Raw genomic sequence first — 17,081 nt, forward strand, 5'->3', positions numbered from 1 at the left:
GAAATATTGTACTTAAGTTTAATGAAATGCAAAGCTTTATTTCTCTGTTCATTCATTTATATCTCATTCGTTATAGCGTTTCATATTTATAAATAACCCTTATTGTTAGATTAGATGTTTAACAATCCAACACACATTAACATGACATTTTGTTTACAACCAAGAAATTATTTTCAATCTAAGGTAATAAATAAATTTATTATTGTTTCAATAAAACTGGACTGGTAAATAAGCCTACGGTCCACCTGATAGAAGTGGTAACCGTGCCCTGTATGTGTGAACAGCACCACGGACATCACATTAATATGTGATGCCTAAGATACCACTCATCTATATATGAGTAATAGATGTATGAGTGGTATATATATATATATATATATATATGTACTCTCCATCATGTAGTTTCAACTGAAACATATCCTACAAAGCAAGCTGCTAGGCGGCTGAAATAGGCGACACAAAGTGATCCACGCAAACATTGTTGTACAAAATCTACCTCAGTAAAATTCTATGTTACCTACATAGAATTTTACTGAAGTAGATTTTGTATAAAGAATTCTGTACAAGCTCTCTAAAATTTTGAACATATTATAAGTAGATAATTTCCATTTTCCATTGTTATAAAATTATAATAATTATCATGAAATAATAACATAAAATATCTAGTTGTACATTTATAATTAGATATTCTACTATATTACATGTGCGTAATGAAAATCAAGTAACGGGGCTTAAATTTAGGAAAGATGTTTATCATATTCGTACGTTGTTGACTATACATAAGAAGATAATGTAATGCAAATACTATGATTACCTGAAGCTTGACGTAGGTACGGCAATATGTTTTAACGAGCTCGTAAACAACATTTATAGCTTACATCGCTCATCAAATTTTATTATTGTTCAAAACGACAAACTTCGGATGAGCGTGGACGCCGTCAAAGTAGCCCTTAATGATGTAACTACCGGAATTTGTATGACATTATTGCTATCCATATAAATAATCATATAATCAACAAACCATAACTCCATTAGTTCTCCTACAGTAACTTTATTAGTTTTGGCTTCATATTGTCTAGAAAGCTTTTATTTTTATAAAGAATCTCATTAAGTTCTTTGATTGTTAACTCGCTCCGAAATTATAAAGTACATATATTGGTATTACCTATATAAATTTTATGATACTTGGTTATAATTAAATAAAAAAATACAAATCTACTGATTACAATTGTTCAAAATATCAATAATATCAACATATATTGTGCTATAGGTATCATATGACAGTATTGTAACATAGAAATATTATAGTAATATAATATTCACTTGTGTATACATTACATATTTGTTTTATTTCAATTCATAGAATAAATAAAATTAACACGAATTTCACTTTTTAAATGATAAAAAAAAACTATATTTTAGGCCGTAAGCTACATGAACAGTATAAAATAAAACTCGCGTAAACATCGTTTATTATTCTATGAATATATATACATAGGTAAATAACTACTAAAAGCTACAAAATTTTTAAAATATTTGTTTTATTATCCACTAGCGAAATAAAAAGTAAAACTGCGCAAAAATAGTTTGTGGTATCTTTCTGTCAGTGTGTGGTAAATATGAGCTCTAAATTAATGGGATCGATTATGATGGAGTTTTTTATGTGAAAGTTGACGTGATCGAGATGGTTTAGCTACAATTTATGAAGGTTTCCCCAGCCATTTAAAAGTCATCAGACCTTATATTAGCTGCCGTATTTTTTGTGTCGGAAGGTACTTAAAAATTATTAATTTTATATAATATTTAATTTACAATAAGGTGAAAATAACAATGTCACACTTCTCTATTCATATTTTAGGCCAACAGGTAACAGCGAAAGTTCAGGGTGATACTCGGGAATTCACACAGATTTTTTTAGCGTGAAATTATATAATACAGTGAATTTTGACTTGTAATCTTATGTGTTCGAAACAATAAAATCGTGCAGAACTTGAACAGTATATTAATAATATTAAATCTTCTACAATTCTTTAAATAAAATGTTGCCTTGTGGCAATGGAGAGAAAATTGCATGTGCTCTATTTTTTTTTTATAACCGCACGGAAATTCATTCAAATTAGAGAAAGAAATCAAATTATATTAACTTTGAAGTTAATATAATTACAAAATAATTAGATATTTGATGTTATAAAAAAACAAACAAGTATGTTTGTATATAAGTAAATATTATTAAGTATATATGTTTAAATGTTATGGCTACTTTAGAATAAATAATTGTATGTACTGAATTTAACAGGGTTACGAAGATGAGCCTATATCGAAGATTCTAGCAAATATTGGTGAAAGTGACACCGTGTTACTGGATAGATGGCAACTTACAGTAGAACCTAATACGGCAGCAGCAGGCGAAGATACAAGGAATGCTAAACCAGAACTACCGCTCAATGTCGTCAATAACTACTTCTCCTTTGGAGTAGATGCTCATATTGCTCTTGAATTTCATGAAGCGAGAGGTGAGTAAAGTTCAGTAGTAAATTATTGTTTACTTTGTAAGTACGTACAAAATAAGAAATGTAGAATTGGTTCCTGGTTGGACCTCTGTAGTCTAGCAATTTAGCACGCTGCTTTAATTCAGATAGTCAAGGGCTCGATTCCTCTTATGATGTACATTTGTATTCATGAGATGATTGTATAGTGCGTGTTTTCTGTGTACATATTATATGACTGTATGTGTAAAAAACTTAAGTATTTATTTATTTCTGTCAGTTGCCTAGTACTCATAACACAAGCTATACTTAGAGGGAGCTGTGTGAAGTCTTCTGGTTTATTGTAATTATTTTTAATTATATCGTCAAGCACTTTGTAAGGTTTATGGTAGAAAAGCTGAAATATAGGGGTGAAATTACAGTGTACAGTGCACAAGACCTAGCATTAATGTTACATGTCGACTTGATGTTCGTGATGTACATTTATATAGATGACAGTTGCCACTTTCCATATAGTGGGTGGTCAGCTTATTTGTTATTCCAGTTACATAAAAAAAACATGAAATTAATTATACTGTTGCGACGAAAAGTGTAGAATACAAATACAAAAAGCTCAAACGACACGCCACAATGTACACAAAATATCAACCTTCGCATGTATGAACAGTACACCTGAACATCTCTCGTACAGAGGTAGGTGTCAGCGTATATAATTTACAAGGATAGAGGATATGATGTTTATTCTTCTATCTTCCTCATATAATGCTAACTGTTCTTTTTATTTGAGACTTAGTTTTTGATGTAACAATGAAAATAATTTAAACCTTATTCCCAAAGTTGTAAATATTACAAAAAAAATCTACAGTATTTTTAGCTAATATTTACCTACACATCACATTACAAAACATATACATAAACACACATACATAAACATATATATATATATATATATATATATATATATATATATATATATATATATATATATATATATATATATCATCGGCAGCATAAAACCCACTCGAACTTAGCCATTTTTTTTAATATTGATATTATTATTATGCACATATTTCAAGATACTGTTTCATCTTGCGTATAAAGTTCGTGATAGACAAACAGCGTCGGCATAACAATAGAGTTCTACAGAACCCTAAGAATGTATAAATTATGAACCCAGTTTTGTATAATTCAATCCTCTTCTATTAGAAAACATTCATGTTGAAATTAGGCAATGTTTGTTTACATTTGATATTAGGAGTTTAGTAGGTATATAGTAGATATTGTCTTTTCTCATTCTTTGCCTTAATTTGTAAAAAATCGTGTCCTTTTTATTGTTTACACCGAACACACAGGTTAATAAAATTTTTGAAATAGATGAATGTCTTTCATGATATTTTTACAATGAAAAATGTCGGTGCAAATATAATATTCATATTAAACTTGATCATAAATTTCACCTTCTCTAAATTCCAAAATATATTGATAATGTTTATAAAAGATTTCTGTAAATACTTTCTATAGGTTTTATAAAGTTACTTACAAACGTAAAGAAATTATATAACCATTCTTTTGATCACAACATACATATTGTAGTTTATTATACAGTCAAAAACAATTTACGTAATTTAATCAGCATTGTAAATGAGCAGACAAAAGTATACATTTCTTTATCATAATTTTATTATTATATTCAAAACAAAGCTGTAGATTTTTACGTAATTATTATTGTAATATTATTACAAGGAGGTAGGTCTGTACTTGCTTATTATTTTCTAGGAAAACCAAGTAGTTGTAGAAAATTAATCTACGATGAGCTATTTATTTATTCATTAGGTTAACAAGAAGGTTAACACCAATGTAATTACAACGTATTTAACAGAGTAATATATATACGTGACTTATATATGCTTGTGTCTAGTAAGAAATAGGTCAAAAGATAATTACTGATTATGTCTTATTTTATTTCATTTAAACAGAGGCGCATCCTGAGAAATTCAACTCACGTATAAGAAATAAGTTGTTCTATGGTACGGCTGGAGGGAAGGATCTGATGCAGCGGAAGTGGAAAGGCCTTGCCGAGTTTGTCACCATGGAGTGTGACGGCAAGGATCTCACGCCTGTGCTCCGAGAGCACAAAGTTCACGCTATTGTTTTTTTAAACATTCCAAGGTACACTTATTATTATTTTCCTAAACAATACTTCTGGGCTTACTTGTATTTTCTCCATAAAGAATTCCTAGAAATATTAGTATTCCATTATAAATATTTTTTTAATTATATATGTTAAAAAAATACTTATGATGGAAACCATTGTTTAAATATAGTTTTATATAATGGTTAATAAACATTTATTATATTTGTGTGTACATACTACAGTATAAAATGTCTGTGTGGACTTTGTTTATTTCTAGCTAAAAGCAAATTATGTTTGTCTTAAAAATATTATATCGTACATATTTTTTTTTTCGACTATAGAAAATATTGATACTTTTTTCGAATATTTCTAATATTTGAAAGTAAACTGAACCAAAAAATGTTTACTAACATATCTAAATATTAAAGTAAAATAGAAATAAATTAGAATGTATTAGATAAAAAAGAATATAAAGTAAGGTCTACAAAGTAAAGTTTATAACACATACATTTTATTTTCACATCTTATGCATATAGATGCAGTTATAGAACTGTAATTATTTATTGAATTAATTTAATACGAAGTTACTAAGTTAATGTCGCTTTATTTTGACATTTTCATGTCGAATTAATATTTATGTCTGTTAGCATTACGTAATACATAATTTAATCGCAACGTCTTATCATTCGCAGCTACGGGGGTGGTACTCACCCCTGGAACAAATCGGGAGGATCATTTGAACCTTCGACTGAAGATGGTCTAATAGAAGTAGTAGGATTAACAACATATCAATTGGTAAATATTATTATACTTTTATTGAATTAAATAAATTTTACTTACTAATTATCGTGACATTTATAATATTTTATATCATATCATTGTAATTTAATTATTCAGTTAAAAATACATTACAATACTTTATTGATTACTAATAATCATCGTTAAATACACGTAATCTTAAATATCTAAATAGTTAAATATACATAATTTTAAATAAATTAATGTAATTGATATTACGATATAACTTAAATTGATAATGGTAGTCCAAAACACTGTCACTATTCGTACAAATTCGGAGCTATACAAGCCTACATAAGCTATATTATGCATTCTGATTATTATTGTTAATTTTTTAAGGGTCATTGATTATGTGTTTAATGAATTTCTTCAATGTTTTTGTACACTTAATAAAGTAATCAATCAAAGCAAAGCAGTAAACTGACTATTTACAGACTCGAATCTGAATCAGATTAACGGACCTTTCGTACTTTTATTTTCGATTATTGCACGGAATTGTCATGCCATGTCAGCTCCACATACACCCGGGTCCCCCTGGAAACCGTGATGGTAAATTACCATTTGCCAAGAGGAAGAAAAGAAGGAAGGAGAAAAACTGACCTGACTTCATGCTATATGCATTTTATCATCCTCCACTGGTGCCCCACAAGCTTAAACTGTTGGCGCAGGCGGGTGCATCATTACATTATCATTAATATCTCTATCTGTCAATTAGGAACCTTTCACAACATTTATTATTCATTCAGCCGTTGCTGCAAGCTGGCGGTCATGGCACATGTATTACGCAATGCAAGACTGCGAAGATTGTCACCACGAAAGTGATACCAATGCAGGTGGACGGCGAGGCATGCAGGCTCGCACCTTCCATTATTACTCTTTCCAGACTCAACCAGGCTACTATGTTGGCTAAAAAGAAACCTGGACGAACTATAGCACCGTAAGTTGTGTTCAATAGAATCGATTTGTAATGCTTTAACTTTACTACCGACATACATATTACGTACCAATTAATATTTTTTATATTTTAACAAATCTATGACTGCAAACCCAACCAAAGTAATTGCAGTTATTGTTAAATTAAGCTACCATAATTGACATGTGTGCGGTGAATCTACCCCAGTCTCTCGAATTGAGTGGTTTCTTATTAATATTACCATCACTGGAGAGTCAGTTAGTGATATTAATACAGAAAGTTTTTGGTATGCGAAAGCAATTGGGGTGTCCAAGACGGAATAAACTAGAAGGCCGCGGTGGTCTTTCTATTTTGTAGTTTCTGTGTAATATATTTCATTACTTGCATCTGCTCCGACTATTTCTGGAATCATTAATATTGACATGCTATTAAGTAAAATAATCATTAATACTGACTATCATCACATGTTTTGATACTAGCTCTAGATTTACATTATTACATTCTATATTGCCAGATCACATGTGTAAAAACTGGCAAATACTACCTAAACATCTGTTACTAGCCATATATTAATCACTGAAAAAAAAATGTCTATACTCACTTCTGCAATCTCACTCGGGATCGGATAGTCAGAATGGATTATCTGCGATCAAATTGCACAATATTTCTTCAAGCATGTCCAATCTATCGTGGCATGATTTGCAATTAGTTTAGTTTACCGTCACTTGCTTGAAAATTATTTTAATGGGTAAAGTAAAACTATTTTAAAAATAATGAATACAAAATTATAACTTGAATATTTGTTTAAAACTAGAGTTGATTCTAAATAACCCAAAAAATCCTTAAACAAAACTACATTTTCTCTTAACAGCAAAGGGTCATAATAATTAACGCGGTAAAAGGTTTGTACCAGAATTTTAGTTGACAATTAGATACATTACAATTAGGAATTATACAATTTAACTTCTAAGATATGTATATGGAAGGTATAAACGAAATACCACTGGCACATTCTTAATGACATTTTAAAGACTATTTAATGTAACCAACATAAGTGAATTAATAAGTAAGATAAATAAATATGATAACATCTCTCAAGTAGGTAGCAGTAGTTTTTTGTTAGTACCTATAATATGTTCACTAAAATTTATATTTCCTTAACTAGACCTTAAAATATTTCAAAATATTTTAAAAAAAAATCTGATAATTGCCTTAATAACTGGTCTAAGTCTAACTTACTAGGTTCTAATGTATTCCACTTTTTTATAAAATGAATGATTGCATGAAGTTTTTTTTTTTTATTGGGTTGTTTGGGCTAATGTCAGATGTGTAGCACCTGTAGCACTGCGACCTACATAGATCTATTGTGCTCGCCCTTTTCAGAGTTCGCTACCTAGACCCGTCAGGGACAAGAATTGAAGGATATTCTTAGGAGCGATCGTTTTTATCTCCTCGGGAAAGAGTGTAAACTTTCCAAAGGAGATATTTCGTTTATGCATGAGTGGGCTACAACCACATAGGATGTGAAGCGGCGTTTCCTCTTCAGTTTGGCAGAATCTGCAGATACTTGTCGTGCATAGGCCTAGCTTAGCCATATGCTTGTTCAATTTGCAGTGTCCTGTGAGGGCCCTAGTCATCATGCATATGTTGTTTTTACTCAATTGCAGTAATCTATGTATTGGAGTATTTGGTCGAGAAGCCCGATATAAGGTCTTTTGAATGTATTAATCCTGGCATTTCTTGCCAGTGATTCAGTGCTTCTCGTTTGGTTATTATTGAATGAAGTTACAATTAACTATCATTCTAGCCATGTCAACGTCTTAACGTTTGTCGTGATATCAGTCCGTTTATTAACATTTGGTTGTATTATTAAAATATTGCGACATTATACGAAAACTGAAATTATAATAATTAGTTTAGTAATTAACTCACATTTCACTGCACTTTTCCCCTCGATTATCTGATTATTTAAGGCTAGTAAATATTATCACGATGTAGTTAACCAGCTGATTCCTCCGTCTGCAATTGATATAATTGAACTTAAAAATATAAAATTTAAGCACATACATAAATAGTAAACACACTCACATTTGCATTTATAATGTTAATGTTATACTGAGTTTCTCAAATTATTTTCCAAACACGTACATAAAGTTTGTTTAATTTAATTAATGATTCATTACATGGAATACGTAAAATCCAAATCAATAAAACGAATACGGAATTTCGATAAATATTACTGTTTGTTATTTTCTAAATCCATACGTTATTTATGGTAGTTATAAATTTGCTACAATTAACATTTAATTTCAGTCAAACAACGGTGGACAAGTTGACATTCACAGTGAATCTCATTACAATGGGCGACTACGAAAGACATCATTACGATAAGGAATTACTCGCCAAAACAGGTAAATATCTCACTGTAAAACGTACATTAGGTTAACTAAATTAAGGGAAGTCTATAGAATAGAAATGCAATAAAATAATTAAACAATAAATGAATATACACACAATTTACAATAACTAAGTAGCGCAAGTAGTTATAGTTTTTAGATTAAAACAAATAGTTTTTCTGTAAATGTTGTCACATGATAAATATTAAAAAAATACTGTTCAGTATATGTGTTATTGCTATTTTCCCAAACTTGATATAGTAGCATAATTTTCCCGGACTACTGCGGACGTCTGCCGAGCAAAGTAAATTGATTCATACATAAATTAACTGGCAGAGAGTACCGTGACACGAACACTCTAATGGACTTTGCGTATAATAATGTGTGCCTACTCTTGTATTGATAGAAACATTAATATTTACAAAGTTTCATGGCAGTGAACTTGATTAGATTGTACTTTATAGTTTTAAGTAGGTCGTCTATACAACGACCTACCTACCTTATGTACAACTGACATGAGACTGATACCGACGAATATAGTTACACCTCATAAAGAAAATGAGATGACTATTGTATATTCTCTGCTCAGGTAATATATGTTATGAAAAATTTTGCTATCTTCAATTTTTAATATATTTTTTTGCATTTCTTTAATTTTTTTTCTCAGTTTAAAATATTTTATGACGCAGACATTATGTATACAAGTTTTATATATAAATGTAATCTGTCCCATTATATAAATAAAATATTTGAAACACGAATTATAACAATTTTTATTATTTACAGCGGAGCGTGTGGGCACTCTTGAAGTAAACCCAACGGCAGATTTGGAGCAAATGCGCACTCTCATACAGAACGTGATCAAAGAATCTCAAGTATACTCCGGTCTCGTCGACTGGTGGTTTGTCGACTGTAAGTTCTGGAAAACATATATGCTTTTTATTTTTACTAAGTACGTTTTTATTATTTACAATGCAATGATTAGGAAAACAAACGTCAATTTATTATATTATTACTTTAGTTCTATAAAATTAATTCTTATAATATTAAAGTGTTATCAAATTTAATTTTAAAATAAGGAAGGTTTATTTTACTGGAATTATAATGATGATAATTGGTTGTCATTTAGTACAATGTCTCTATTTTACATTTGTGCAACTTTTATGGAATATTATTTGAATATTAATAAATTTATGATAAAATCTGAAATAGGTACGAAGTAAGAATTTAATCAATTTTATTAATTAATGATTAGCATATTACAATATAATAAATATAATATTTATAATAGTATGAGTTAGACGTTAAGGTAGAAACTACACGAATATTCATAACTCATTGTAACGTAATATATCTTCACGGCATCTATATGCCTAAGCTCTCCATCCTGTTCATGCCGCTTGGGACTTAAAAGATTTGAGTGCTATTTCAGAGAGTCCATAAATAATTCCTACCGCAGTATCGTATATCTTGTAATCCTTTAGTATATATATAAAACTAGCCTCAGTTGCCTCAGCTGTCTCTTTGCCAGGCAAATATCTATTCAGTACTTTGATAAAACGTGTTCCACTATACTTCTACGAATCATGTAAAAGTACAAACAGAATGGTATAAAGATAGTACGACCCATAATATTTATGAAACTGTACAAATAAATTAAAGAAATACAATTGACTGTTTCAGTAAATATAGTTACGCACATATAAATAAGTAACCTATACATAAATAGGTAGCTTATGATGTTAATAAGTTTAGCAAATTCCTATCCAGTTATATATACTTTTACTTTATATTATACACAATACAACAGGTTTACAGTGTGAGATACATATATAAATACGTGTGTGTATTACTTATATATTTATTTAATAGTAACCAATTGAGTTTGCAGGGTCTCATTTGGCAGTAATATAAATGGGTACACAAGCATTACCTTAGTTCCCAAGAGCTGTAGAGATAGCAATATTCAGAAATGCACTGTTTTATTGAAATCCATAGTCCAATGTGAACGTTTTCTTTTTATATACAATTAAGCTTAATTTTGGTCATATAAAAAGTAGAACGTACTATCTACAAATGTAATTAAAATGTTTATATCATGTTGAAGGGAATTGGTTTTCGTGGCACAGGTTTACCTATTTCGAAAGCCATGTATTAAATTGTACTGTATACCTATTTGTGAAAAAATATTATTATTATTATTTACTTATTCTAAATACCTTTCAGCCGTAACAGCAGAGCGCTTCTTTCGTATCGACAAGGCTCAAGAAAATCTCCACTACCCCACGGACATTGGTAATGAGAACATATACATTTTGGACACGGCGCCACTGACACCGGACACTGAGTCGACGGCGCCTCCTGACACCACCGCGACGGCATCCTTCGACCGCACCGGGCCATCCGTCTCGTTAGACACTACAACAGGCCTGTCGGTGTCGCTTGACATATCTCAAAGTGTCGACACACCCAGTGCGGGAGTATCGCTAGATGTCCCCGAGTCGCATGCCAGGTAACTTGATATTTTTTTTCTACTTAGATAATATTGTAAATCGAGCAATAATATATTTATTTTTAAATTAATTATCACGTTTTACGAATCGAATTAAGTTACTAGGTATATAATGTTTAGTAAGCAACGTTATTATTTAATTCAATTCCTAAATGAAAAACAGATGGCGCCGATCGAACAGTCAATTATAATATCTCAATTAGAAACAAGTTAAGATTGTGATTTAATTAATAACGAATTAATTGATTAAAGTTAGAAGTATTATTAAATAAATTTAGCCCTTCATTTTCAAAGTAACAAATTTGGCTTATTATTACATAGCTACACTGTACCTTTTATTAAAATTCTGTACCCGCTGTTCTTATTCACAAATCGATTGAAAGCCAATATTTAAGCTCTTACACTGTTATTTACCTACCAGTAGAATAACTACTAAAATTTAATTTATAATGAAACAGTAGGACACGTAGTAAATGAAATGCTTTTCTTTGAAGATTTTATAATTAGATAAACATTTATTTTATGTAACTTGTATGGATGGCAAAGAAATTGACAGCCTGATGATATGTGGCAACTGTCGCCTATACAATATATATGTACGCACCTATCTCGTCATAATACGATACCGGTGTAACCCCTCACGTGCTGCTGTGATATCCCTTCAGCGAGCAAGAAATATTTCGTTTTTACGCTCGTACGCTACAAATGGATTTGCTTGGTGACTTAGGTGAAACAGAGGTGCGTGGGCATAAGAATTTGTAAATCTACCTCAGCGAACATACCATTGTATTATGTTAGTTATTTGTAAATATAGGTTAATAACCGAGACATTAATATACATGTAGAATTCTATTGCATATGCATGCACATTGGAATGGAATTAATTCTAGATAATGGAATTCGAGACATGGTGCAACATGTTATACGATACCGGTATCTGAAGAATAACTTTAAACTGAAAGTGCACTAACAATATATCTAAATGTTATTGAAAATATAGTTAATTGTATCTCATACCTCTTCAGTCTAAGATTTTCTAGAAGAATTTAGCCATAAGGCGGCCCATTGTTACCTCTGCGTTGTTCGTAATTTCTTTATATAAAAAGCCTTTGTGATATATCCGAAGTGTCTTAAAAATCTCACTGTTAAGACAACTAAAACTATAAACGAATAGATATTATTATAAAACATGGAAATAAAAATATTAATTAAAAAATAATTAGAACATCCATAATAAATCTTGCTCGTAAGTTGTAAATAATTGAAAATCTGTAGAACAAGTTTTCTAAAAGTTCGTCAACGCGAGGAATTAGTAAGTAAGAACATTAAATAGTTCCAGGATTTCTTAGTAAACTTAGTAAAGTTGTTTAAGCAATTTCTGACAGTGATTGAAGTGTTTTCAAAAGGTAGAATTGCGTCGGGTGCCTACTCTTAATTAGAAATGGAAAGTATAATAGGTACACTCAGTCAAAGGTATTAATTTAACTAACAGTTGTTTAAATCTGTTCTTAATTATTTATTTAAACAAAAAACGGAAAAATACGAACCTAATCCAACTCTGAGGATTATAAAGATATATTTTTAAATGGTTTTTTTTTATAATTTATTTAAGTATATATACAGTGGTGGTCATATAATTAGAAACACTTCTTATGAATAAAGAAAGTATAGCGTAAACGTACAAATTATATAATAAAATATACACATTCAATAATTAATAATCATGCAATAATATAGCCACTCAAATTAAAAACTCATTAAATGGTTAAAATATAAAACATATTTTACTTTCAATTATAAAATGAGTCTTAAACATGTATAAGTTTATTGACTGTTACTTGCCACTTGGATTAGAAATATTTTAAAAAAACGTCCATATCTCGTTCTTTTTTTGACATTGAAAAATAATATTTCTTTCTTGTCTTTTTCTATTATTTTGGCGGCGATTCAAAATTTTACCTGAATTCTATTTTGTTCAAAATGGGCAAATATAAAAATTGTTCTATTAAGAAAGTTTTTAATGCAATTGATCATTAAAAAACACATGGAAATGATGAAACAGTTGAAAATGGTCTTAGTAGGGCTCGGCCAAGGAAATCCTCTCCGAGAGAGGACAAGCTAATCGTTCGATAAGCTAAGAATAAAATTTATAATGAACAAAAAGTTCATTTGAATTAAATACTATTTGTTATATGTTTCAAGAAATTTGCTTATCGATAATTATTTTGATTGTCTAACAGTGAATCTGGCCTCGGCAGCCCGGCACGGACTTCAGAGGAATTCCTAAGTCCACAAACCCCGCCGCCAGTCTCGCTCGCTACTCCCGCTCCCAAAACTCCTACTCCTGGTACTCCTAAATCCACGTCACCACAGCCGCCGTCACCAAAAATCATTTCCACGTCGATTCAAGACTCCAATTCTCCCCCTCTCTGCACGAGTCCACCAGCCAAAGAGCATCGGCCAACTCACGATTCAATAGCACGATTTAAAACGTAAGTATCTGTATATATAGTTTATTGTGTACTTGTACTTAATAAATTGCTTTGACATTATTAAAAAATCGCTGTGATTAACATAATTAATAATTTAACTAAAACAAGACTTAACTAACATTAACAAGCGTTAACATGGCGTTACATAAATTGAGAGTGAGATTAATATTGCCAAAGCTTATAACTTCAAAGTGTGTTTGCAAACCTAAGTTACGAGTATGTAACCGACTGCAAAATTAGCCTTTAGCCATGAATTTAGAAATTGCACGCTTACAAAGGAACTGGCTCTGTACAGTTAGTAAATATTAAAGACTGATTGACTTACCCTAGATAAAAGAGTGTGATCATTATGTCATTAGGTTCACCGCACACGTATGACCTCTAAAGCACGGCGCACACTTGTCTCGGGACTGAAATCTGCACTCTATTTCTTCTTTCTTCTATTGCATGCAGCATACATGAAAAACTGTTTGGACTTGATCAAGAAGTATTTGGCTATAGGTGAGATCACTAACATGTATTGATTAGAAAATAGCTTAATATTTTTGTGGTTTTACAGTAGTTAATTCCAATACTTTAAAAATGAAGTAAGTATATCAACTAAATTAGTATTAATATGAGACAAATTTTAGTTATTAATAAAATTATTTGTTATAAATGCAACTTCTTATGGTTACCGTAATAAATAGGTAGATAACGAATTGATTAACTAATGTTGTTCCAGAAATTTATTGGAAAAAACATCGGACTCACTTCTTAAGGCTGCTAAAGTAGGCGACCTGAAATTGGTAAGACGACACCTGTGTTATACAAAATTGAATAAATAACTTGTAATGTCTCTAAATCGAAACATCATAATTTCCTACTTAATATTATTTGGAATCTATCGGACATGTAAAAATAATGTGGATTAATAATGTAATAAAATGTTATTATTATTTTGTATCCCAATACTCAATTATTAATTTGGCAGCTCTAGAATTACTATGTACTCTGACTGACTGAATCTTTGTATAATTGTCGGAAACTCCCAAGACTTCTGTGTGCGATGCGTGGGATGTGGTGACTCTTTACATCAGTATTAATACATGTAGCCCACATGCTTAATTCGTACTCTAGTTATTTATAACACCACTAGATTCAAAGCTTCAAATATTTTTTTAATCATATGTTCAAACATCTCTTAATATGATCGAATACATATATGTCCGACATGCTTTACTAAGTATGCTTAGTAAGTGCACACTAAATTACAAAATCAAATCAAATCATTTATTCATGCAGTACATTTTAGCCGCTTCTCAAAGTGTAATTTTTTATATTAATATTTTTCCCTACCGTCCAGTTCAGTACACAGATTCAATTGCGAAGATCTGGCAAGAAACTTAACAGATTTAACAGTCAGTTTTTAATTCGATTAAAATCCGTTAAAAACCCCTTAAAAATGTCAAAGTGCAAATGTTTGAACATAATACTGAAATACATATAACTACATAGCAAGATACGCGCCTTTGTAGTTAAGTTTTGGCTAACGCTAGCTTACACAAGAATACCGCAATCACACATTTGACGCTATTAACAGAGATATTTGTTTCTTTAAAGATGAAAGAGCTACACGCAGCAGGTTACTCCCTTCTATCCATCGACTCTAGCGGGCAAACTGCATTACACATTGCCGCTCGATACGGCAACAAAGAGATAGTCAAATACCTGATAGCGTGTGCTCCGACCGCTATTCTTAACATGCGCGACAACGAACGAGGACAAACAGCTCTACATAAAGCAGCAACCCATAAGAGGCGGGCGATATGTTGCATGCTGGTGGCCGGTGGAGCATCCTTAACCAGACAAGATCATGCCGGTCTAACCCCGAGACATCTGGCGTTGCGGGCTGAAGACCACGATTTGGCTGCGTACTTAGAAAGTAAGTTATAAAAAACGTTATTAGATATTTGTAGACATATTTTAGATTTATATATTCGACGGCCCTGGTAGTCTAACGGTTTAGCACTCCTCTTTACATGTAATGAACATGGATTCTTCACATGGTACCAACATTTGTATTCATGAGTATGATTGTTCGTATCGGTTTGGGTGTTCTCTATGTATGGTATGTATGTATTTACAAAAAAAGTATGTATTCATATCAGTTATCTAGTACCCAAAACACAAGTTCTGCTTAGTTTAGGACTAAATGGCGCTGTGTGAATTGTCCAGATCTATTATTGTTATAATATATATTCAATTAATATATATCTTCATTGAACAAAGAGTAGCAAGCAATGTTACTTAGTTATATTTTTAGGGTCCTAGTGACTTGAATGATAAATCCTAATATCGTCATATTGTATGGTAAATCGTAGTACTGATGTCCTTAATATGAAGTGATATCTGTCATGCGTGCTTTGTATGTACCGCATGTGTGCTTTGTACAGGATACAAATTATAAATGTTAATTAGTACTATCTGTATTATCAACCATAATCACACTAATAATAGAAGCCTCTATAAGCTATGCTTTTAACCCTGTTCTATTCTAATCTATACTGTTAAATGTAAATTTACAATGTCTAATAGTATATATCTAAACGTAGATTCTATTTCAGGTCAAGAGCATTTCCAATTAGTCTCTGAAGACTTAGAAACTGCTGTTTGAAAAAGGGAAATCTGATCGCAGAAGGGCAATTTATTACAAAAGCACCTGGAACTCTGAGAATTACGAGTCTCAAATAATACAAAATATAATTGAAAATGTTTGAGAACTATTTTTATTATACTCTAATACAGAAGTGATATTTAGATCTTGTGACTATTGTAGAAGAATTGACTATTTCACTGTTTAAATATTTCCATTGAAAGAGTTTCATAAATATTGTATTTTGATTCTAAATTAATAGTGTAATTATGATATGATTAAGTCGGTATAAATATTACGAAATAACAATATTTTAAAATATCAAAGATATTAATAGATTTTAAATATTTATATAATTAAACGATATTCCATTTAACAATTCTCTACAGGGCATTCTAAGAACTTAAAACCTAGTGAATAGCTACATTTTGCTTAGGTTGATATAGATTAAATTTAAGAGCTACTGGCTAAAACTATATTTAAAAATCTATTCCCTGTAAAACTAACGTCTGTAGACTGCTGCTATTTGATCTATATAATATGAAAGCGTCTCAGGTTGTACTTAATACTTATTTATTTACTTACATGTCACTGGCATCTAAAATTATTATGTTATCGTAGATAAGTAAGTACTCAACTTTCTAAGATTACGTATACTTTTAAAAGAATATACAATTAAATTCATTTGAATTAAAAATATATTCGTGTATATAAT

The 17,081-nt window shown here is 30.7% G+C and overlaps 1 protein-coding gene across 4 annotated transcripts in view; it reads left to right on the forward strand.

Moving 5' to 3' along the window:
• LOC131854734 (eye-specific diacylglycerol kinase-like) overlaps positions 1-16,553 on the forward strand; it is a 71,942-nt gene extending 55,389 nt beyond the window's left edge. For 2 of the 4 annotated variants that reach the window (XM_059205872.1, XM_059205873.1), the window contains exons 7-17: positions 2,297-2,513; positions 4,463-4,655; positions 5,313-5,415; positions 6,165-6,355; positions 8,645-8,742; positions 9,514-9,639; positions 10,954-11,239; positions 13,480-13,731; positions 14,456-14,519; positions 15,334-15,655; positions 16,338-16,553. In XM_059205872.1, the coding sequence (XP_059061855.1) occupies positions 2,297-2,513; positions 4,463-4,655; positions 5,313-5,415; positions 6,165-6,355; positions 8,645-8,742; positions 9,514-9,639; positions 10,954-11,239; positions 13,480-13,731; positions 14,456-14,519; positions 15,334-15,655; positions 16,338-16,387 (1,902 nt within the window). In that variant the 3' untranslated portion in view covers positions 16,388-16,553. Of the gene's footprint in view, positions 1-2,296; positions 2,514-4,462; positions 4,656-5,312; positions 5,416-6,164; positions 6,356-8,644; positions 8,743-9,513; positions 9,640-10,953; positions 11,240-13,479; positions 13,732-14,090; positions 14,233-14,455; positions 14,520-15,333; positions 15,656-16,337 lie in introns of those variants that run through there. The other 2 variants (XR_009358073.1, XM_059205875.1) reach the window with 2 other exon arrangements.
• The last annotated feature ends 528 nt before the right edge of the window (positions 16,554-17,081 follow it).

Source organism: Achroia grisella, unplaced genomic scaffold, assembly GCF_030625045.1.
Source record: "Achroia grisella isolate CSIRO2021 unplaced genomic scaffold, CSIRO_AGI_Agris_v1 utg1245, whole genome shotgun sequence".
Lineage (NCBI taxonomy): Eukaryota > Metazoa > Arthropoda > Insecta > Lepidoptera > Pyralidae > Achroia > Achroia grisella.